Raw genomic sequence first — 23395 nt, 5'->3', positions numbered from 1 at the left:
TCCATTCAACCCTCCAAAGAGAGACAGAGACGAGTCACGGTCCTTGAAAACCAATAATTTATCAAAACGCTGCTTGTGTATGCGAGGGAAGGTGTCGCGACAGACAGGGCAGCTGTGGGCTGGCTCACAGGGAGGGGAGGGTGCCGGGATGGTGGGGGCAGCTTGCCGCGGGCAGGCCATGCGGGCTGGGAGGCTAGACATTCTTGCCACGCAGGCGCAGCTCGTGGCGCCGCAGGTGATTGTAGAGCGACTGCACATAGGTGAAGACGCACTTGGGGTCGGGCTTCTTGCCCATGATCATCATGTCCTCCACATCCACCAGGGGGACGCAGTCCACCAGCATCCTGCGAGGAGGGGGGCACAGGGGTGGTTGTCAGCGCGGGTCCCAACTCCTGCAGCGGCCCTCTATTTGAAGGTCTTTTCACTGCCAAAGTCTGCTGGTTTCCCATCAATTCCATACTCTCGGGCCGACTGAAGAGGTGGGAGCCTTCCGGGAAGGCAGGAACTCTCAAGCTCCACCCATCCAAGTCTGGAGTCCTTTTTGTTGGGAGCAAGGCCAAGCAGGTGGAGGTGGGGGTGGAGATGCAGGGAGAGAGCTGTGTCTCATCTTAGACAGGGAAGGGTACACCTCTACCCTACCCCTGGGGAGGTCCTGACTACAGATCCCAGCCACTTTTCTTTGGAGGACCCCCATCTGCTCACATTCAATGGCACACTAGCTGCCACAAGCCCCTCAGTTGGGCCACTGCACCCCAGGGGCCTTACCCCTGGCAAATCTTTCCCGAAAGCCAGGACCTTCCCAGTGACACTCCGCACCCAGTTATCCATCTGCCAGCTCTCTGGCCTGGTACTCCTGCAGAGAGCCCCCGCCCACAATGCCTCCAATCCCTGTCCTTGCCCCAGAGGACAACCATTCTGTGTGAGATGGCCTCAGTGATGTGTGGGTGGGTGATGGGGGGGGCAGTTCTTTAATCCTTATTACCCCCCTGGATAGAGCAGGGGAGGCAGATGAGGGTCCCAGTCAATACAGACAAGACTATCTGTGTCATGCTCAGGGGCGGGACCACCCTTCCGTCCAACCTCCAGAGTGCCGGATGTACTTTACTGACAGGGAAACTGAGTCACAGAGCAGCGGATTCGTTTCAAGACCCACAGCTTATGTGTAGGGCTGGGCCTGTCGGGATCTAGGCCCCCAGCCCAGAATGTTGGCACCTGCCTACAGCCCCCCCTTTCCTACTGCAGGAGCCCTCTCCCCACTCTGGGGTGAGTAGGCTTAAGCCACTAAACAATTGACAGCCCCAAACCTCGAAAGCTGGAGTTTGCTCCCTGGTTCCATTTTCCCTCCTCTTCCAGAGCAAGACCGCTTCTGCCTTTCTCCCTCCCATCTGCCATGACTGACATATGGTAAGCACTTTGTCAGTGTTGTTAAGTGAGTTTCCCTTGGCAGCGAAAGCATAAGGGCAGGAATTGCTCCTGTTCCCAAGACACCCAGGGGCTCAGAACTACTTCCAATGTTGTGCCTTCAAGGTCAAACCCGGAACCATGGTGGGGCTGTGGCCTATTCCCAGCTCACTGAACTCCTTCAGAAAAGAAGTGTGGGAAGAGACCTTTTTCATTCCAGGCTCTACCCCTGACTAGCTGTGGATGCTATATAAAGTCCTGCCCTTTTCTGTGACTCAATTTCCCCATCTTTATAGGAACAGTGTAGTCATTCATTCTCTTGCCTCATTTGAGACCTTAGAAGCACTTAGGATGAGTGAGCGGTTTCCAACTCTGTTGCTGATAGGATATGTGCCCTTGAGGTTGGCCCTGCCCCAGAGTGGGTTTGTTTTTCCAGCTGTACTATGATGGAGAGGCAGCCTCATTCTGCATCTTCTTCCAGCTGTGGCTATCTTTCCAGGGATCCCAGCCTCCCTCCCCCAATGTGGAACTCCCTCCCACCCCTGGTGTCTTCCCTGGAACCTTATAAAGCCATTGTTTACACTGGGGCTCACGCTCAGGTCTCCAGCTGCCCCAGTGACAGGCCAAACACCAGGCAATTTGAGCAACAGCACAGCTGAGTCACACTTTCCAGCTGGATCAGGGCCGGGTTGGGCCTCTTTCCCTCCAGGCCAGCCTGCTGGGCAGCATCTCCTAAGTCCATATATGACCTGGAGATAGCACCAAGCCCATCCTCCCTCACCTGCACAGCTTCTCTGAGAATATGTACGCACATGTGAGCTGCCCCTCACAATGGCTCCAGGCCCTGAGGGGCATCTGCATACACCTCTAAGCTCTGTCCCTGACTCACCTTACTTCGGTCAATACCCTTCCTCCCTCTGTGTCTCTGTCTCTTCTCCTTACAATATGGGTAGGAAAAGTGATGGGGCAAGTAAAGAGCCACCAAGTGGGGGGTTAGGAATTCTAGTTTCTGGCCCAGCTCTCACCTCAATCCCCCGGGACACTCTGAGCCCATCCCTCTCCTTCCCTGAGCTTGTCTGGAATGGGCAGTTAGCTCAGGGTCTGAATTCTCTACTGCGGCCCTGAGGTGACTACAGAGGAAATGCCACAACTGGATCAGGGATCCAGGACCCCAATCAGAAACATCTTCCTGTTAAACTGGCCCTGCTCCTGAGCTCCCAGCGTGGAGTGTGGCACCTCCAACTCCCCAGTGCCCAAACTACAGGCCTGGGAGGCTTCCTTGACCCTCCTTCTGCCTCCCCATCTGGATCCATCAGAAAGCCTGTCGCTCTACTTCTTATTAAGCTTCTCCAGCTATCTAGCGCACCCCCTTGCTCTATATCCCTCATGCAAGGAGCACTCTTCAATGCTAACCAGACCACATACATCCCTCCTCTGCTGGGAAACCTTTTATGACTCTTGTCCTCGGGAGGAAGTTCGAACATCTGTCCCTGGCCCCCACCTCCCTCTCACACCCAGACTAAACTTCCTTCTCTCCCTGGGGGTGCAGTGCTCTCCATCTCTTGCACCCAGCTTCGGATGAAGGCTCATCCTTCTCTCTGCGACTCCCTTTCCCTCCTTTAGCCTGAACTTTGTCTTTCAGAGACCAGCTTAGTTTACACTTTTTTCAAATGGCTGTCCTGGACCTGCAGTGTGGGTCAGGTACCTCTGCTGGGGTCACTCCTGGGCTTCGTCCATCTCAGTCCTGTCCACCTGGCTCATCACTTCCCATTTAGGGGAATGGCCTTGCCAGAGGACAGGCAGGGCCAAGTCTGGCTCCTTCTGGCTCATGTCAGGGTCCCCCTGCTTCCACCGCCCACCTCCCAGGCCTCTCTCTGTGCCCTGCTGAGCGTAGGGGGCAGGCAGGCGAGGAGGCATTTCTCACCGTGGGGCCCGGAGCAGGGGTTAGGACTTTTTGGTTTTTACCAGCCCCTTCTGGACCAGACAGCGGTAGAACTCCTGGATGTACGTGTACACGCACTTCCAGTCAGGCTCTCGAAGCCGCACCATGTCCTCTGTGTCCAGGAGCTGGGGGCAGTCCGCATGGGTCCTGGGGAGGGGAGGGGGCCGGGGAGGGGTGGGGAGGCAGGGCCCAGGTGGGGAAGAGGGGGACGAGGCAGAGGAGAGAGAGGGAAGAAGAACGGAGAGACACACACATACACACACAGAGACATGAGTTCAGTTACATTCTCAGTGCTGCAGTCTGCCAGCCCCCCGCATGCCCCCTCCCCATCGTGGACGTGCCGCTCACTACCCATTACTAATGGTGTGCGATGCAGACAGGGGTGGGGGGGCAGACCAGTCACAGGTGCAGAGAACTCTTGGGGCAAGCGGGAACACGGGGTGGGGGCGATGGCGCTGGCGCCCAGGTTGGAGAGGAGGGCTGTGCCCCGGGGAAGGGGGTGAGGTAGGCGTGAGAGGAGGTGGAGGGGGCAAGAAGAGAAAGCTATCTGGGGGGAACCAGAAAGAGAAAGGCAGAGAAGAAAAACAGATGGAAAAGGGTGGTGAGGGTGAGGTGAGCAGATGGGGCAATGATTCCAAAGTGGAGGGCTTGCTGATGTCCTATATAAGCCTCTCGCAACACCTATATAGGCTGGGCGGGCAGGGTGCCCGGGCCAGGAGCCTCCTTTTGGAATCTCCAGCCGGGATCCCGTGGGAGCAGGAAGCTCTGGTGACAGTGGGAGGAGAGCAGGACAGAGGAAGGGAGAGAGGGAGCAGGGCGCAGAGAGAGGATGGAGGGGACATGGACAGGGCCACCTGGTGGGCCTTGGCCTGGGCTGGTGGGCGAGCCTGTGGCTCCTTCGTTCCGGCGGGCACCTGGCACACTCAGCGTCGGGTAGGCGGGATGGAGGAGGACAGGGCCCTACTGGGGCGGGGGTTCTCAGCCTCTGTCTGACAGTGAAGCTGGCCAGCTTCAGGGGGTCTCGGGGCAGCTGGGCCTGGCCCAGATGCCCAGCCCCAGATGCCCAGCCAGCACCAGCAGGGCTGGGGCCCACACTTACTCAGCGGATGAGAAAGCCACCTCAAAGTTCTGGCGCCGGTTCTGCGGGCTGAGCTGCCCATAGTCAAAGGCCTCAGGGAAGAAGTTGTGCACCAGGGCACAGAAGGCCATCCCGTCACTCCAACTCGAGGAGAAGTTCTGGATGTCCACGTGCTATGGGCGGTGGGAGGACCGGTCAACTCCCCCGAGTATTTGGGCATGACATACCTGCTGGGCTCAGAGAGGCCCTACAGCTTGTCTGAGGCTGCGGAGCAGCTGAGCAGCGGGAACATGAGCCTCCTCCAACTTAGTCTATCAGCTCCCATGTCCGCAACTTACAGGAACGGCGACCAGGAGGCCCAGCGCCACCCAGCTAAGGCTATGCCCCCATCACGCCTTCCCTTACTTACAGAAACTTATCCAGCGCCCCCAGAGTAATGGGGAGGGGACTCCACGGGTAGGGTCTGGGCCTGAACTGTGCCTGCCATCCAAGGGGCCCTCGTTCGGGCCCGCCACTCAATGACTTATTGTGGAATTTAGGGCATGTTATGTATCCTCTTTGAGCCTGCTTCCTGTTAGAGGATTTCCCGTCTTCCCTGCCAAGCATGGTGGCTGTGAAGGGTACAGGTTGGAGAGAAAGCGTTCTGCCAAGAGGGAGGTGTGGAGCTGCCGTCTAGGGGACTGTCCACCACCTGGCCTCACAGCTCACCTCATAGCCACGCGTCTTAGCTCGGCACCAGTCTAGCAACATCTGCTTGATGCTGTTGGCGTTGGGGACCCCGAAGCTGGTGGAGCGCTGCACAGCTGCACGGGGTCCACCAGGGCTGCTGTGGGGGTATCAGTAGGAGCTGAGTCACAAGACTATAGGGGGCGCTCCTTCCGTCAGCCCACCCAGTGGACCTCAGCTCCAGATTGTTTGAGCTCTAGGCTCCCCCAGCCCAGCCCTTTCTGTTTATGGCCCCACTCATCACTTCCCATGCCCGGCCCCAGCCTCGCCCCTACCCCTCGTCCTGCTGCAGCTCACCCTGCCGCGCCCTCCTTTTCCAGCTTCTCAATCATGGCCTTGCGTGCCTGGGAGGCCGAGGTCTTGGGTAGGCTCTGTGCCTTCATCAGCTCTTTCTTCTTCTCTGCCTGGCGTTTTTCCAGCGCTGCCAGGCTGCCAGCTCGTGAGCTGGTCTCATCCTCACGGTCAAAGATACTGGGGGATGGGGAGCTGACTATTAGGGCGCTCCCAGGTCTCAAACCCCACTCACCCAGGGAGGGGTCTTGTCGCACTCCACACCCTACACTCTTTCAGAATCTTCTCTGGCAACGCCAGCCAGCAAAGGAGGCTTCCTCATCACACCATTTTACAGAGGGGCACGCTGAGGCTCAAACGGAAAGAAGACAGGAGTCAAGCTCTTTTCAACAGACTTGGCCTCTGAGCAGTTCTCTGAGAAGGCTCACTGTATTGTCAAGTGACGTGTGAGTTCGGATTATGGACATTATCAACTAACCACGATGATCGGCATAATAAAAGTCATGGTAACAATAACCACAGCTCGTGTCTATTGAGCCTTTGCTACATGCCATTTAAAACTTGACAAGAGGAGAGAGGGACTCTTATCATTCACACTAAAGATAAGGAAACTGAGAACCCGGTCCTCAGATTTCTGAGGGCGTGGGGAGAAGCGCAGGAACCTGGGAAGGCAGGTCTCTCTGACTCAGGAGTCCCGGAGGAGTCCCTGGACCCCTCTGGTCCCTATGCTGAGTTCTGATCCTGTCCCTGCTTCCTATCAGCCCCAACATCTCTGTAATGTAGATAGAGGGGTCTAAGCCCCTCCCTCATGGGTCTAAGTCAAAGGAGCTCTGTGACAGGGGCTGTGGTCTGCAGACAATGGTAAGTGACAGTGTCACCAGGCAGCTCAGTGTAGCAGATAGGCCTCTCTAAGGGTCCGATGCTATTGTTGCCATTCAGAACTATGGGACCCGGAGCAGAATCTCTGGCCTCCCCCCTGGTGCAGTGGAGGCCTGGGTGAGATTACAAGGTGAGCAGGAGTGGTCTGACTCTTACTCCTCCCCTCCCTGGTTGTATGCCTATCATGTCCCAGCTCCTTGGTCTACACCCCTGCAGGATGGGTGTGCAGTGAGGTCCCCTGTGACGCTGACTCCTCTGTGGCCTGGGGGTGGGTACCTGTGCTCACCTGCCCATCTTCTTGGATGATGAGGAGGAGAAGGTCTTGGTTTGCACCATGGTGCTGCCACCACCATCTGCAAGAAAAGCGAATAGGAGCGTGGTGAGGCCTGGGCTGGATATCAGCAGATGGGGTGGGGGTATGGGGAGGGATGGTGGTAGCCACAGGCAGAGTAGAGGTGACAACTGAACAGAGAAACACACAGACAACAGTATGAAAAGAGAGTTCGAGGAAGAGCCCGAGGAGCCAGGCAGGCAGGCGGGCACAGGGCGCTGTCTGGTGGCCTTACTCTCCGAGCGCCTCACAAAACTTGACTCGACAGTGGTGGTACGGGCCGTCCTTGTGCCATCATCTGGAGGGGCAGGGGACAAGAGGAAGAATGTGAGAGGCACGAGGGCCGCTGGGGTAGACATGTCCCCACCCTGAGCCCTGAGCCCTGTTTGGCCCCTTACTGGAATGGACGAGCCGCTCAGTCTTGGTGACAGTGCTGACGGACGAGCCATCGGCTGCCCGCTGGCTGTGCCTCGTGGTGGTCTCAGTGGCCACGTTGCCACGGCTGTCCCCCGGCCGGGCCCGGGCCTCTTGGAGCCGCCGTTCCCGTTCCTTGTCCCGCTGGTCTGGGCAGGGGATGCCCCATGCGTGCCCAGAGGGTCACCCATCACCCACACGGCACATATGCAGGGGCACAGGGGCACACAAGATGGGGTGGAGGGCAACTTGTTAGAAATATGAAGACACGGGGTACAAGGAATGGCTGGGGGTGAGGGAACAGCACCACTCGGCAGGGAATGGGGGCGTGTGGTGCGTGGTGATGGACTCGAGAAGAAACATGGGCCTGTGGAATAGCTGAACTCCAAGGGGGAATCATTGAATCTGGAAAGGGAGTTTCTATGGGACTGACTAGCTGATCTGGAGGGAGTATCTGGACCTAGGGAGGAAGCCCCAAAGTCCAGGGAAGGAGAAAGTGAGTGAGGGCAATGGTTGAGTGGGCCTTCAAATGGGGCTTAGCCAGAAGAGTGCTAGAGGAAGAAAGAGCCAGACCCAGGGAAGGAGAAGTCAGAGGTGCCTGAGGAGCAATGTGATCCAGGGAAATAGTAGTTGGGAGAGAAGGTGGCGAAGCGGGTAACCGGGCCTAAAGAAGAAGTAGGTGGGTGGAAACAGGCTGGGTGGCCATCAGTGGGCCCTGGAGGAAGTGGCTACGTTCAGAGAAGGAAAAATTGAGAGTATCTGGGGAAGCAAATGACTCTGGAATCAGAGGGAAAGAATAGCTGGGTTCATGGAGGAAGTAGCTCTGCCCAGGGAAGGGGAAGGTGAGTGGGGGCAGAGACTCAGGTGGTCATCAGTGGACCTCAAAGAGAAAGAAGCAGCTGGGAAAAGGAGTATCTGGAATCGGGGGCGGAGTGGTTGACAGGACTTGGAGAAGCAATTGGATCCCAGGAGGAGTAGCTGGGTGAGAGAGTAACTGGGTCTAGGAAGGAGAAGAGAAGCTGGTTGGGGATGGTAACTGCGGTGGCCAGGGGGAGAGAAGCAGCTAGGGAAGGGAGCAGCCGGGAGAAGGAGGCATGGCAACAGCTGGGTCTACAGAAGAAGCTGGGTAGGGCAGTTACTGAGCTGGTGTGTTTATAAACGGACTCCAGAGTAGAGGGAGCAGCTGGGGAATGGAGCAGCTGGATCTAGGTGGGGCAACGGGCCATCTACCTCTCTTCCTTTGTCGGAGCTCACGTAGTGCAGCCCGAATAAGCTTCCGCTCCTGGAAGTCCGTAGTCTGATCCAGCTGCAGACAGACCCCTGTCATTGCCCACCTGGTGCCAGCTGGTCCCTGTCCCTGCCAACCCCCAGCCACCAGATCTGGCCATACCATCTTGTCTAGGATGGCCTCATCCTCGATGGCCATCAGCTCCTCAGTGCTCAGTGGGCTTCGCCTCTCTGGTGCTTTGTCCACCCGGGTCTGCTCAGCACCATTGGCCACTTCCACTGCTGCAGAGGGGGGCTCTGCTGGCTCTGGTTCCATCTGTGGAGTGGGGAGAGGGCAGAGACTTTAAGCAGAGGCCTGGATGCCAGGGTGCCAGGCCAGCTGGTGCTATAGCCTTGGAAATAATCACTAGCCAGCCAGACTACCTGCCCAAGGGTGGACATGGAGGTGTCAGGCTCAGGGAAGACGCACTGAGAGCCTTCTTGTAAGGTTTCCCATGTACCCAGGATTGCATTAATATAATTAGTAGTGGCAATATTGGTGATTGTCATGCATTAGTAAGTACTGTATAAACACTAGGGATTTCATTGTCCCTATTTAACAGAAGGGAAAACTGAGGCTCATGACAGTTCAGTGACTTGCCGACAGTCCTCCAATAAGTACAATGCAGGCCAGATCTGAGCTAAAGCAGCCTAGATCCTGAACCTGAATTCTTTCTACTGTTTCATTCCCAGCCCCCTCGGAGGCAGGCTGTGCTATCCTGCCAGTTTCCAAGGCTTGGGTCCTCCTGGGCCACTTGCCCAGGCAGCAGATTCCCCTCCACCTTCCCCCCCCATACGCACCAAGAAGGCTGGACCAGGGCCCATAGGCTCCTGACCAGGTGTCTGACTGGGGCTGCTCAGCGCCAAGGCCTCTCTGAAGCTCATTCCTACTCCTCTCCACCCACTGGGAACCACCCTCTAAGGGGCCTCCAGCCCCAACCTGGGGCATCTCCCTAGCACCTTGCAGACAAGTCCCCAGCCCAACTATCACAGCCCCTCCCCTCCTGGCAGGGCCTCTCTGCTATAAGGGTAAGAAGAGCCGAGGTGGCAGCTGCTTCAGGGAGGTTCAGCCTGGCTGGGGCAGGGGGTGGGGATGGAGCTGGGGGCTGGGCCCTGGCTGCTAGGGCAGCCGCCACGCGTGCCTCAGGGCCAGGAGCCTGATACCCTCTCACCTCAGTCTTGGAGTACCAGTGCCTCAGTCCCTTGTATGGATAGGTAAACTGAGGCTCAGGAATGGTGGCAGTACACCTAAGGTCACTAAGCAGAGGCAATCCTGGCTCAGAACCACCCCAACCCCCAGCCCACAGAAACTTACAAGACTGCCGCTGTGGGTAGGGCCAGCAGAGGAGCTGCGGCGGGTGCTGAAGGCAGGTGGGTGGGCCACAGGGGTCCCAGCATCCTCAGCAGCCTGGAAGAGGGCCTCGGGGTCCGCAGCACCCAGGAGCAGCTCGCTGGGCTCCAGCTCAGGCTCAAGGTCGGGCACCAGTGGGACCCCCAGCCGCAGGCTCAGCACTTCCACCTGCCTGCCCAGTGCATCCAGCCGCCGGCTCAGAGCTGCTGTCTCCGCCCGCAGCTCTTCAGCTGCTCGGGCTACTGGCTCCACGGTCGAGGCAGCTGCCTCGGCTGCCTGGGTCACTGCCACCCGGCCTGCCTCAGCCACTGCTCGCAGCTCCTCCAATGCCTGGCCCAGTCGTTCCTCAAGAGCTGCGACTAGCTCAGACCCAGGCCCTGGTACCCCCGGCATGGTGGGGTGATGATGGGGACAGTGGTAGGGACTGCTGCCTCTGGCTGGTAGTGTCTTTGCAGCTGGTCTGAGGGCGAAGGCAAGGGCAGTGGGCCTGCCCCGCCCCTGCTGGCCTCCCAGCCCGCCACCCGCCAGCTGGGGCTGCAGCCCAAATAGAAACCTATTCTGAGCTCCCTGTGAAGGGGGCGGTGGGGGAGGGGTGGCCTGTCCAAGCAGCCTGACCAGCAGGGTTGGCCCTGGCCCTACAGAGATCAGATCTGAAGCACAGCAAGGCTGTGTGTGGTCAGAAGAATTACTGAGGCAGGGCCCCATGCCCTACGAGTGGGGAAAGTGAAGCAGGGAGCAAGGAATGGGCCTGCCTGGGCCACCGTGTGCATTAACAGTGAGGATCCAGCCTGCTACACTCCAGGGCCTGCACTCCTTCGCCTTCATGCCACGCTCTTTTAGAAAGCCTTGAATAGATGAGAGAAATGGAGGCACCGGGAGGCAGAATGTTGAGCAACCTACTGTAACAAGCGTCTTGCCCCTGAGACAAATGTCCTCGGATGCAACCGCAGACTTTGAGCAAGTACATTATAGGCACATTATCTGCTTCCCCTCGGCTCCCCTTGGGAAACTGAGGTGATGTCCCCCTTGGGAAGTTGGTGGCATCAGTCCCAGGGCTCACTGTGGCACTTCCTACAGACCCAAAGGGCCTCAGTCACTCAATCCTTCCTTGCTCCCTTGCCAGAGAGCAATTAGGTCCTGCCCTGTGGGAGGAAGGGCGTTTTCTTGCCCCTACCCTTTCCTTGTCACTCATGAGAAGACTGAAAGCTGGCTCTAGCCATCTCACCTCAGCCAAAGTCCCATTCAGTCCCTGGTGCTGCACAGAAGGCATTACCTGGCAGCTGGGTGGCCTGCTGGGGAATTCTTCCCCGGCTGAGCTTCCAGCCAGCTGATCCCAGGCTTGGGAATGAATAATGGAAGGGTGCAATGGATTCAGTTCCCGTGGCACCTGCTAGGTTTCTGCTTCAGCTGATTGGCACCCCCTGCCCCATCTGTCCCCCATCAATGCTTCTTCTCAGAACCCCCTCCCAACGTTGATGCAGATGCTAATCGCTAATCTCCAATCTTCTAAGGGCCCAGGCTGATCTTAGATGAGCAGATGATCATCTCTGCACCTCATTGGCTGAGGTCCAGTGTGGGGTAGGAGCAGGGGCACTGGCGCTGCCGCAGCGAGAAGGGGGCAATCCCTCTGTACCCTTCCTGAGCCTCAGTTTTTTAATCTGTTCATTAGGAATCAATCAACCAATTTTGGAGGAAGGATCAGAGATCAGCATGTGGGAAGCTTAAGGCCCATACAGAGTAAGCTTCCGACACATCTAGTGGATGATAGGCCAGGGCCTGGCCTTAGTTGTGCAACCAACTGTCTGTGGACTATGGGCTGCCACTTTCTCTGGGCCTCAGTTTCCCCATTGTGCAGTGGCAGAGAAGCGGAGTAGAGGAACCCTGCCAGCCCTGTACCTGAAGTGGTCTATATGAGGTGGATGGTGATGCTGGTGGGTGAGGAAGGGCTCACCTTAATGCTGCAGCCTCCTTGGCCACCAGGGGAGGCATGGCCGAAGCTGGTGATGTGAGTGACACTGCCCAGCCGGGCTGGTGTCCCAGGGCTGCTGATACGGGTGATGGTACTCTTGCCCCCACCGCTGGTGCTGAGAAGAGTGGGGGGCGCCCGCAACCCTAGCGTGAGTTCTGGAAGGAGAGACAGACTACTGTCAGGACCAGGTGGGGTGAGAACAGTGCCAGCCAAGGTCGATGACACCCCCTTGTTCCCAGAACACCCTTTGCACACCCTGAGCCCGGGCCGCAGCACCTGTCCTATGTGCAGAGCTGGGCAGCTGCAGGCACACATCTCCAGCAGGGGGGAGACCTACCTGCCCTCTGGCCGCCTGTGGGCAGCAGCACCCGGCCTGTGGGGGTCTGGCCACGGCTATCCTTGATCTCAATGGTGAATGTCGTCTTCATATTGGCCCCTGGCTCAGCAGTGCTGACAGCCACGGGTAGCAGGGCACTGGGCTCCTCTGAGCAGACCACGGCCCCCCCTGCTCTATTTTCAAGGGGCCTGGCAGCCAAGCCCCGCCCCCTGGGGCCCTCCTCCTGGGGGCAGCTCCGAAGCCGAAGCCGCTGTGCTGCTCCTTGCTGCTCCTTGCTGCACCCAGAGGAGGTGTCACTGGGGCCCTGTGAGGAGGAGCTGCTGGAGGAGGAGGCAGGGGTGGTACTGATGTGGGAGGGGCCCAGGAGTCTTGCACGGGTTGAGGGACCTAGAGCTGCCCGAGGTGGGCCATCCTGGAGTGCAGCACCCATAGGGGAATCAGATGTGAACTTGCGCATGCGGTCCTGAACAGAGCCACTGCGCTGGAATGGGGAAGGTCCACTGGCACGGGCGGCGGGCTCTAGAAAAGACAGGAAGGCTGCTGGTGGCTGGGTGAGACAGGGGCTGCCTCAGGCCTGGGGTAGTGGAACAGGCAGTACCTCGGTTCTGGTCTGACTGGCGGGGGCTGAGCACGGACAGGGAGCTTTGGCAGGGATGGGGTCCAGCTAGGTCTTGCAGTATCAGCCATGTAGGGGGACAGAAAGGAGAGTATATGGAGGTCCCTTCCTGCATCCCAACCTGCCCAGCCCATCCTGCACCTCCCATAGCTCCTGGCCTCCCCACTCAGTTGCATCTCTTTTACAGGCCCCTACTCCCCCTCCCGCACTGACCACAGCATGACTGGATATTCCTGGGGGCTGAGGTTAGGCTTGGGCTGGAAGAAGGGTGCCCAGGTCCTCCCTGCTGATGGGGATGTAGGACACCACCCTCCCAGCCCGGCCAGCACTGCCCACAGCTCCAGCCGGGAGATGGGCGCACTCCCTTATTGGGGAAAAGAATGTGCCTGAGGCCTGTTGCCTTTCAAGGCTGCAGGGAAGCCTCTGGCCATGGGTGGGAGGGGGTGGGGACACCTTGGGGGCAGTGGGAGGAGTGTTAGGGACTGCCTGGACCTCAGGAGGCTGGAGCTGTCTAGGCACAAGAGCCCATTTCCCAGGCAGGAAAAGAAGGGCTAGGGGAAGGGAAGGCAGATGCCCGTAGGTGCCCTTGCTGGGACCCTCACCTGCTCTCTTTGTGTTGGAGGGGCCTTTGGTGGGGCCTTGGACAGCAGGGGGCTCTGTGGGGTCAGGCAGGAGCTGCAGGGAAACATGGTGTGGGCAGGGCCTGGCTCCCAGACAAAGGAGCTCACCTGCCTGGCATCCCTCCTCGTCATCCAGACTTACCTCATTGACCTCCAGTCTCTTAGGGCTGTGGGGGGCTGGAGTCTCTGGGGGCTCAGGGCTGGCAGCCCTGGGCGGGCTGGGGGGTGGCTCGGGGCTGCTCAGAGCCTCGGCAGCAGGGCACTGGGCCTTGGCAGGCTCCAGTGGAGGCTCAGGAGAGGCAGAGGTGGGCGAAGTGTCCGGTGAGGCAGGTGAGCTGGATGTGCTCCCAGGTGGGACCTGCAGTAGGAGTGTCACTGTGGTCACATCCCGACTGATGACTTCAGGGGTTGGTGTTGGCTCCAGGACCTCTGCCTTCAGCTCCCGTTTCTCTGATTCTGGCACCTGTGGAGGACACACAGGATGTGGCCAAGCCTCCCCAGGCTGTCAGGTGCTCAGGGCAGGGCATGCAAAGCAGAGGAGCTGGCCGTGGCTTGCTGCAGGCACTCCTGCACAAGCATTGGCACTGGCATGCCATAGGCAGTTTCTGATCTGCACTTCCCAGTATCTTGACACTGCCTAGTCAAGGGAAGTTCAGAGAAGACAAGATCCTAATGCAGGGGTTGGGATGGCAGGACACCTGCTGGGGACTCCCAGACTTAACAGATCCCTAGACCAGAGGCCCTGGAACCCCGGCCCCAACTTGGTTAATCAGGGAGGAGGAGGGGTGTTCTGCCAGGGACACAGCGACCTCTGCTGGCCACTTAGGGGACCAGCGTGGTCTGACCTCTCACCCACACTCCCTGGAGAACAGAGTCCCCTCTGTGAACAGTGTTCCTTGAGTCAGCTCCGGCCTGAAAGGCAGGCCCTATAAGCCAAGGTAAGCATGTGGGCTGTCTGGAGGGGAAGGGGCAGCTTCAGTATAAGTTTTAGCCAGGGAGGACCCAGGGTCGGATATGCATTTCAAGGAGATGCCCCTGTTTGCTGAGTGGAGGCTGGATGGCCAGCGTGGGGGTGGAAGGTAGTTGTGGGGGTAGAAGGTAGGTGGGGAGGCCAAGCAGGGAAGTCAACAGGGTGGTAATGGAGATGGACAGGAACCTGGGAGCAGTGCAGACAGGCTAGCTTTGAGGGGAAGACCTGCGTACAGACAACCGTGGAGTGGAGGACATATGGCCAGGGGGAGCCTGGGAGGGAGGGCAGAGGCTGAGATAGATCCCAGTGTCCCCCAAACACAGCTGGGGCTTTTCTCAGCCAAGGGCCAGTCTGCAAAGACACAGGGGTCTGGGCTGCTGGCATCTGCGGGCACAGCACCCTGGGCCATCCTCCCACCTTGGCCACCTCTCACCTTACACCGGTCTAGCCTGTGTGCTGCCCGCCCCTTGCTGTCCTCTCTTGAGTCACTGTTGGGTTGCCCGCTGCACAACCTTCCAGCCAAGGTGGCCGCTGAAAGAGATGGGAAAAGTGAAATGTCAGGTGAGGGCTGAGTGGCACTAGGGGCAGCACAGGCAGGCCTGGGGCCAGGGCAGGACGTGTACCCTCAATCTCCTGGGCCCGTACTCGGCGGATGGCAGCCCGGATCAGCTTGCGTTCCTCGTACTCACTGGCACCTCGCAGCTGTGGGTGAGGCAGGCCGTGGGTTTTGGGCTATGGAGTTCAGGTCTTCACCTCCCCTGCCCCCATCCCCTGCCCTGGCCTGGGCCTCACCAGTGCAGTCAGCTCCTCCACATCACTCATGGACTCCAGCCGCCCTGCCAGCTGCACCAGAGCAGCCCGCTGCTCGGCCTCCCGATGCTGAGAGCTGCAGGGACATCATTCTTATAACCCTCACTGCCATGGAGGATGTGGGCTGAAGGCAGGGGCCAGGACAGGGTACCCAGAACCTTGGGCATGTGGCTGTGAACACCCTTTGGCTACATGCTGGCACATGCATGCCTGTGGACATGAGCACTAATATCACACACTCAGACATGCTGTCCACTTTGGCGTGGCCAGGACACCACAACTGGCATGTCGTCCTTGCCCACAAACACCATCCCTGTGTGGTCCAAATGCATGTCTGTACTGCCAGTTGCATACCCAGGTAGGCAGCAGACACACCTGAGCTGTGCCTGCCTGCACAATGTGAACTGAGCCCTGGCACACAGTCCTCCCACCTGCATGTCCATGCACCTCCCCCCGCCACCTCCTGCACACACTCACTGCAGCCAGTTCTCCTTGTTATCCTGCCGCTCAGCACGGAAGCGTTTGGATGCTAGGGCTTCCTCCTCTCGCTCTAACTCCTGCCGCTGCAACTCCCGGATGGCCGAGCGGATGCGCCGCCGCTCTGCCAGATCCACTGTGACTTCCAACTGCAGGGCAGGCGGGGGCGAGGGGCGGGTCATTTTGGCTGCCAGGGGCAGAGGGTGGGCACCAGCTGCCCACGGCTTGGCCTGTGGTACAATGAGTGATCTATCTCCACACCCTCTGCCCCAAGCCTGTCACGTGCCCGCCCACCACCCCCCCACCCTCACAGGGTCTCAGGGGGAGACCCAGCTCACACAACCTGGGCTTCTGCACAGCTCACCATGGTTCACAGAGTCGGCAGCCAGCAACTGCCCACCTGTGCCAGGTGCTAAGCCAGGCACTCCTGTGTCTCAGAGCTCTTCATCAAACCCCTGAGAGCCTGGGAATCATGGACTCGTGGAAGGAGGAGGAAGAGGGAAGCCATCCTATGGGCCCCTAACAGTGTCCCTGGGGACAGAAGGGTGACTGTGAGAAAGAGATCCCCATGGTCTTGTCTCAAAGGACACAGCTCTGCTGAGGGGTTACAGCCTCACCCACATTGGACTGATTGGGAAACTGAGGCAGGGGCTGGCACTCAGGCATCCTAGCTCCCCTCATGGCTGGCAGCTATGCACTGGCCCAGGCCTAGCCACCACTGAAGGGGGGGAGGGGATATGGCCCAGAGTGGGGGGTCCAACTCCCAAGACCGATATGGCAGCTGCACTAGGATTCATCCAGGGTATCCATGGGGGACAGGTGTCCAGGCTTCTTAGCCCTTCGGTCCCTGGGAAATTGGGGGTAGCTGGTCTCACCAGGTCTAAGAAAGGGCACCCCCTGGGCAGAGTCAGCCAATCTTGTTACTTCCCCCACACCTCCACCCCCCACTGTGCTTCTGTGGCTCAAGGGAGAGAGGACTGCCCCAGGAAGATAATGGCAGAGATAAACCTCCAGTGTGAGTCTGAGCCAAAAAGGAACAAGAATAGTCAAGGTGATTTCCTCTGCCCCTACCCCCCAGATCACTTAGGTAGGACCCAGGAACCCTTTATCCCCCCCTCCTTTTCATCCTCCTCCCTGCTCCATGGGGGAGCTGGGTGGGAGCTGAGGGTATAGATTTCAGCAGGGGTGTGGGGCTGGCCTGAGCCATGAACTCACTTGTACTAATCTGAGGAGAATTGGGAGAGCCCTGGGTCCCTTCAGGCTCCACATTCCTGAGGATTTATGGAGCGTTGGGCCAGAATCTCAAGCTGGCCCCAGCCCTAGTCTAGTCCCGGCTGGGTGGTCAGGAACATGTCCTTAACCTCTGTGTCTGGTTTTCTCACTCACCAGATGGGACAATAGCTACCATTTCAGGGTAGTAGGTGAGGATAGGGGCAGTGACTTGGATCCGAGCCCCGCCCCCTCACCTGCTGCATAGCTTCTGTTGCAGTATTACCCACTGCTCGGTTTCAACCACTTAGGGAGGAGGGAAAGGTGAGGGCAAATGAGTACAAGATAACCGAGGCATTGGTAACATTTATTGAGAATCTGTATGCCACATGTTGTGCCCAGCCCTCACTTATCCTAACCTCATAGAAACCCTGGGACCCTATTACTTCCATTTGACAGATCAGAAAACTAAGGCTCGGGGAAGGTAAGTGATTTGCTTCTGGTCAAATGACCTGAGCTAGGATTTGAAACCAGGTCTCTCTGACTCCAGGGTTCTGTTGCTAGAGTCTTTCCTCGACAGTGGGTACCTTGAGGACCTTGTCACTGTGTTGAGGGCTCCCTTCTAGCCTGGTCTAGAGATACCTATGAACGGACTGAGGTGTGGGAGGGGAAGCTATTATAGCACAGGGAGGGAGAACAAAGGCTGACCTTCCCACCTCCCAACCTTGGCCTTGCCTCGCCTCAGATTTGGAGATTGAGGGCTGGAGAGGACAACTGGTCTAGCCCTTTCTATGCAGGGGTAAAGAGGCTTAGATGCAATGACTAGCCCTTTGTCTTCTGGGCCACCCTTCCCAATGCCCTAGACTCCAGAGATGGGGTCCTTGTCCCTAAAAGAAAAAAGAAAGAAAAAGCCTCATGTGGGAACTTGGCCACCTTTGCAACATCTGAGAGCCTTAGTGTCTCCATCTGGAAAATGGGAGCCTGTCTGATTCCCCACCCAAGTGGATAGGACAGGACCTGGGGGGTGGACAACCTCATTCCACTGGCCACCCTCCAATATGACCCTGCCCTTGGGCCTGGAGGCAGAGATCTGCCCACAGTGTCCCTGCTCTGTGTCCTGCATTCAGGGCCTCCCAGGCCCCATCGCTGTGTGTGGAGGGGGCTGTGTGAGGGAGGGAAGGAAGTACAAAGTGCCATTGTCCACTGGGGGAAGGGGAAAGGGATGGGGCTATTTCCGAAACTGCCCAGTGAAATTCTCCTGGGAGGAAAGAGAGCGCTTCCTCAGGGGCGGGGGGCACCTCCGGGTACTTTCTGCCCTAGCTGCTGGGGCCTCAGTCTCCCCACCAGCACAAGGGAGGAGACTTACTAGGCCTTGGCACAGTACCAGTTCCTCCAGTTACGGATGGGGCAGCGACTGGCAGTGTAGTGAGGCCTCGCCAGGGGGCGCTGAAGGCCCGCAGGCTCCGGAGCCCCGCCCCCGGGTTGTGTGCCTGCCCTCCGCCTTGCCCACAACAAGCAAGGTACTAGGCGTCCAGAAAGGAGCTATAAGGGAATCGTCCCGCTACTGCCTGTTTAAATAGCCCCGGCTATGGAGAGGAAACCGAGGTTCACAGAACTGAAGCAGCTTCTCTAGGTCACCCAGCTAGTTAGTGTCGGATTCCGAACTGGAACTCCGGACCCAGGTGGAGGGGCACGCGGCATGCACGTCCCGAGGCGCCCCCATTCCCACGTTGCCCCGCCAGGTTTTCAGGAATGTGCAGGAGCCGGGGCCGGAAGCGGCTACCAGAGTCCCCTTATCGGCTGGAGCGGGGGCCGGCTTTTCCTTATAAGGCCCGGCTCCGAGGGGAGGAGCCCGGCTCGGGGCACCCCCGTTCCTGCCACGAGGCCGGTGGAAGCCCGCCGGTGCGCGGGGCGGGACCCTCGGAAGCGTCGGAGAGAAGTAATGGCGGGCTCCCTGCGGTGGAGGAACCGGCCCAGGGTGGTGAAGACCTTGGGTGGCCTCTTGGTCCCGAGGCGAGGGGCGGGGGCTCGTTAGTCCTTTCCTTGGGAGGGGGACGGGGGTGAGCCGGATACATTCACTACCGTGGCTTCTCTGAAACTTTTTCCAGCGCCCAAATCCCGCATAGGTCTAGGGGTGGCGGCTGGAGGACCCTAAGCTTCAGAGGGAACCCCTAGAGATGGGGATGCGCGGAGACTTAGCTTTCTCTCTGGACCGCTCACCGTTTACTACCTCTTTTAGAATTCCTACTTCCTGAATGGAGGTCGAACTGACCTTTGGAAGCCCAGCCCAGCCCATCCCCTCCAGGCTGCACACCCCAAGCTGTGGCGGTGGCAAACACCGTAAAGGGCTTGTTTGAGGACACGCTGCCCTAGTGCCTTGGTAGATCATGGCAGCGGCTGAGCACTGCCCAATGGCTGGTCCGGACTGGCTGACTCCAGCCCGGGCTTTCAGAGGAATGGTAAGGGTGGGTCGGGTCACTTGCCTTCTCCTAGGGAAAGTAAATCTTTAATTCCCTCCCCGGACAAGGGTCAGGGGCTGGGGAGGTGGAGCACTGGTCCTTCATCCAGTTCAGCTGTTCTCTACCCTTGCTGGTGGGCACATGCCTATCCTGTTGTGTTGCCTCACTTCTTTGTGCACGGTGGGGGAGGGGAGAGTGCTTTAGAGCACTCAAGAAGCTTGAAAAGGGATAGATTGTGCCCATGCCGAATTTCCATGGCCATACCAACTCTAGAATATCTAGATCACACATTGCCCCTCTCATTTTATAGGAAAAGCAACTGAGGCTCAGAGTGGAAGAATGACAGATGAGAGTCACAGAGCTCATAAGACTCTTCTGGCCTTGACTTAGTCAGGACTCTTGGTTCTCCATGTCCCCCTTTGGGGTTTGTTTGGATCCTGGCACACCCTGTTCCTAGCTGGGTGCCTTTGGGCAGGTGAACTCACTTCTCTGAGGCAGTGTCCTCCTGGCTCTCAGAGCAGCTGTGACCATCTTGTGAGATGGTGTACCCTGCACCGAGCCTGCCCCTGCTATGCCCTGGCATTATTCATCATTGCTGCTACTATTATCACTGGGCCAGCCTCCAGGGGTGGACGCTGCCCAGGCTGTTGTTTGGGAGAGGCACATGGAGCCTCCCCACGCCTGTGGCTGCATATGGGTGAGTCCTTAGCAGTGACTGTTTAAACCAGTGGTAGCAGTAGGGGGCTGGTAGGGATCAGGCCTCAGCACCTGGCATGGACAGGCAAATGCCACTGGGGCCTCCACATCAACTATGTGGAACAGACCTAGCCCTTTTCCCCTGAGCTCCCCTCCTTTCCCCTCCTCCACCATCTACTCTTATCAACTGAGAAGGAGCCTGGAAAGTCCGGCCTCTGGCCTGGCTTGCCTTTCCTGACATTGGGAGTGATGGGGCCACTTACCAGCTTTCGAAGGGCTCCCTCGTCCAGCCCAGCTAAGGCCTCATCTGCCATCTTGCTGGCCCCTATCTCTGTTCTTCCCCTCTTGGTGAGATCTTCAGTGCCTGTGGCACCTAACACCAGCTCAGGGAATTCTGCAGGGAACAGATATAAGTCAGGCCTGCTGGGGCCTCTTCTAGTGCCTCAGTTTCCCCATATTACCTATGATCATTTGTTGCTGTCCCATCCTTGCTACCTGTGATGTGACTCCTGTCTGGGAGTTTCCCTCTGACCTATGGTTGTGTGCTGGAAAACAACAAATTAAGAGTCCCTGGTTCCAGTCCAGCCAACTCAACTACCAGCCTGCTGTATGGCCTAAACTGGGCCCTGACCCTGTCTATGCAAACAGGGAGGCTATGGACCTAGATAGAGAAGCTGGGCACCAGCAAGGCCCACCCAAGCTGTGATCACCACCAGGGGGTGCCTAGCAGACTCCACAGTTTCCTGCTCCACCCAATCATCCCCAAGGCCCGCCCAACCCCTCGTACCCCCCAAAAACTCAGCCTCTGGCTGTGGGCTGAGGCCTTATCTAAGTCCTTGCTGCTCCTGCCATTCTCATTCCCCTAGGTGACTTAAACCTTCAAAGTAACTGCCTTCCAGTTCTTGAGGACAGCCCTCTGTACACACCCCTCTCCATTCCTCCCATTTCTGTCCTCCCTCCAATGCCAACTGCCCTGACTTTATGAAGCAAGGTGTCCAGGCACCCCGCTCCTTTCCCCCATTCACACACTTAGAATTCAGTTCCTCAGCTGGAAGGACCTTCAGAAGCTGACCCATCCAACCTCTGGATTTAGGCAAATTGAGGATTAGAGTGGACCTGGGATTTGACACAGGGGGAAGAAAGATTCCAAAGCCAGAGGGATGGATTTTGTAAAAATCTTGGCCACCTCTGTCTTCTGAAGCCCCCTTCCAAAGTGCCCCCAGGGCTCAGGACATTCCCTTTTATCCCATCATTATCCATCAAAATGGCCCCCTAGAGCCTGGCCCAGCCTCCCAACTGCAGTTTTCCTTCCTCCTGCAGCCCCAGTGTCTTTCTGGAATTTGAAGGTCCACAGCCTGAAAACCATAGGTGCTTAGTTAATGTATGGTGATAGAAGTGCCCCCAGGATTCCCCTCTTGATTCATCACTCAGTCAACCCTTTCCTCTCCCCAGAACAGTCACTTGTTGAGTCACCCAATCCAGTGAATGGGTCTGGGGGATTCCTAATCCACAGTTGGTTTCATTGGACTCTGCCTGTTTAAATTGCTGCTTGCTTTTCCCATCCCTGTAGGCTCGGGCAGATGTCAGTCTCCCAGCTTTCCTCTGTTGGAGCCCTTGCTTCTTACCAATCTACTTTGGGGTAACCCCCTCCCCACCCCACCCAAGATTGTCACCAGTTACCAGACTTAAGTTTTGTGGACCCTGAGTTCCCCCCTGTCTTCTGAGGGGCGGAGGTCCCTAATCCGTAATCCAGGACCTCTAGGAGACTCAGTCTCTTTTTTCCTCGGGTATTCCTGCTGCCCTACTCCAGTCGCATGGCTCTCTGTCACAGTCTGGGGTCCCCTGTGATTGTGGGACACCTCAGTGGAATGTGGGAACTTCCCCGGAGTGGCTGCCCCCACTGGCTAGCACCCATGGAAGTTGTGAAGCTTCCTGGTCTCAGCCGTATCCCATGGTTTAGAACCCCTGCAGTTGGGTGGGGGCTCCGAGGTCTGGGAGTCCCAGAACTCCCACCCTAATACCCGGCTTCCACTCCGGGACCAGGAGGTCCCTACACCCACCTTTCGGTCTGGTTCGCCAGTCGCGAGCAGGCTCAGGTTAGGTCGCTTGGGATCCGACAGACAGCTAGGAACAGTCAGGCGGAAGGCAGTGACTGGGATCCCGGGACAACACGGCAACCGTCCTCAGGATTCTGGAAGCGCCGCCTGTCCAGCAGTGCCAGCAGCTCGGCTGGCCCCTCCTTGCCCAGCAGCACCAGCCAACCCTCGGGAGGGTCCCGCCCATCCTCGTGCCCCATTGGGTAAATTTAATTTGATGGCCACACCCCTCGCGGGCCTGGTTTGTAGGAGATTGTAGTGGTGGGACCCTGGCGTGGTGGCCTTGGCTGGTTGGGTGAGCGTCGCCAGGAGGACGCAGTTTTGCACCAAAGTTCAGGAAGGGCCCCCTCCCAGAGCCGGCGTAAGTGGCCAGGAATCGCTGGAGTCTAGGAGCTTTCAGGACAGCCCTCCTCTTTGTTCCTGAGACCACGGCCCCTCCTTCGACTCCTCCCCCTCGGTTGTTGGCTGCCTTTGGCTGCTGCCCCCAGGCTGCTCTCGGGACACCTGGTCGGAGCCACCTCAGAGTAGAGACTGTGTGGCCAGCAGCATTTTGACCCTATGTTGGGGCATCTCAGGGGCCACCTCAGATGGAGCGAGATCAGTCACACAGCACCCCTTTCTCAGCCGAGACCCCTTTGCCCAGGTATAGCCCTCATCTGCCATGCTTCTCCCGAGCCCTTCTGGGTCTGCTTCTTGGGGCGCTGCAGTCCTAGATTAGGGATATGGAGGAAACTGAGGCCCAGAGAGAGCTAACATGCCCAAGACAACACAAGAAGTCAGCCAGGGGACCCAAAGAGCTCAGACCCATTTCACCTCCCTTACTGGAGGCCCTGGAGCCTCCCACAGGTCTCCATGGAGACCGAAGGGAGCTGGAGCCTGGAAGGTGGGGTCTGGAGTCCTGTCTGTCAAAAATGATAGTATCAATTCATTTATTTTGTACTTGCCAGGTACCAGGCGCATATCCCCTATACTACCATTTGAGCCCAGGATTACTGTCCCATTTTACAATTGAGAACAAGAGCTGACAGGTAGTGGAAATATGATTTATATCAGTACCTTTTGAGTCCAGAATCTCTGGGGAAGTGGGCCTGTTGCCTCCAGCAGTCCCTCAGTCCCACCATTCAGATCCTAACCCACCCACCCCACCTTGCCCCCATCTAAAGAGAGGTTCAGTATCAGCTGCGAGACCCATTTAAAGGTGTCCTATTTTATCTCCATATCCTTGACAGGTAGTCTCATTTTACTAGTTGAAAAACCAAGGCGCTGAGAGGGAAGAGATTCGTTCAGGTCACATGGGAGAGGGAGCAAACAGAGCCCAATTTGGAGGCTATACTTCGAGGTCCCCTTCTCCTAGGCAGGCCCCCTCTAGGCCCTCACTGCTTTACTTCGACGCCATCTTATTCTGCAGCGCTAAGAGTCAGCACCCTCCGAGGCCAAATCTGCACAACTTCAAACTT

At 57.9% G+C, this 23395-nt stretch overlaps 1 protein-coding gene across 8 annotated transcripts; it reads right to left on the bottom strand.

The window, feature by feature from the left end:
• Positions 1-39: 39 nt before the first annotated feature.
• SMTN (smoothelin) lies at positions 40-22054 on the bottom strand. Of its 8 annotated transcripts, XM_037166796.2 has the most exons (21): positions 21903-22054; positions 20106-20236; positions 15479-15627; positions 14984-15077; positions 14815-14893; positions 14625-14722; positions 13364-13684; positions 13204-13276; positions 12584-12655; positions 11986-12504; positions 11631-11803; positions 8453-8605; positions 8293-8368; positions 7047-7211; positions 6884-6946; positions 6604-6670; positions 5445-5618; positions 5130-5247; positions 4443-4594; positions 3326-3490; positions 255-344 (listed from the first exon to the last, which is right to left on the bottom strand). In XM_037166796.2, the coding sequence occupies exons 2-20, from the start codon at positions 20154-20156 to the stop codon at positions 3346-3348; spliced, it is 2742 nt and encodes a 913-aa protein (XP_037022691.2). In that variant the 5' UTR covers positions 20157-20236; positions 21903-22054; the 3' UTR covers positions 255-344; positions 3326-3345. The 8 variants fall into 8 exon arrangements, with proteins under 8 accessions (XP_037022689.2, XP_037022690.2, XP_037022693.2 ...); XM_037166794.2 differs by lacking the exon at positions 3326-3490 and having other exon boundaries at positions 40-344; XM_037166795.2 differs by lacking the exon at positions 3326-3490 and having other exon boundaries at positions 40-344; positions 5130-5244.
• Positions 22055-23395: the final 1341 nt, after the last annotated feature.

The sequence above is a fragment of the Artibeus jamaicensis genome, unplaced genomic scaffold (genome assembly GCF_021234435.1).
Source record: "Artibeus jamaicensis isolate MK-2021 breed Jamaican fruit bat unplaced genomic scaffold, CSHL_Jam_final contig_525, whole genome shotgun sequence".
Lineage (NCBI taxonomy): Eukaryota > Metazoa > Chordata > Mammalia > Chiroptera > Phyllostomidae > Artibeus > Artibeus jamaicensis.
The sequence above is the reverse complement of the archived record's forward strand: the minus strand, read 5'-3'. Positions and strand labels throughout refer to the sequence as shown.

What these genes read in the sequence shown, in the direction of transcription:
- SMTN (XM_037166793.2), bottom strand. Translation starts at nt 20,156, where the DNA reads ATGGCAGATGAGGCCTTAGCTGGGCTGGACGAGGGAGCCCTTCGAAAG. An exon ending in AGGCCATCCTAGACAAGATG is followed by an intron (nt 8,369 to 8,452) that starts GTATGGCCAGAT and finishes GTCTGTCTGCAG; the next exon opens with CTGGATCAGACTACGGACTT. An exon ending in TCATCCAAGAAGATGGGCAG is followed by an intron (nt 5,619 to 6,603) that starts GTGAGCACAGGT and finishes CCCATCCCCCAG; the next exon opens with TATCTTTGACCGTGAGGATG.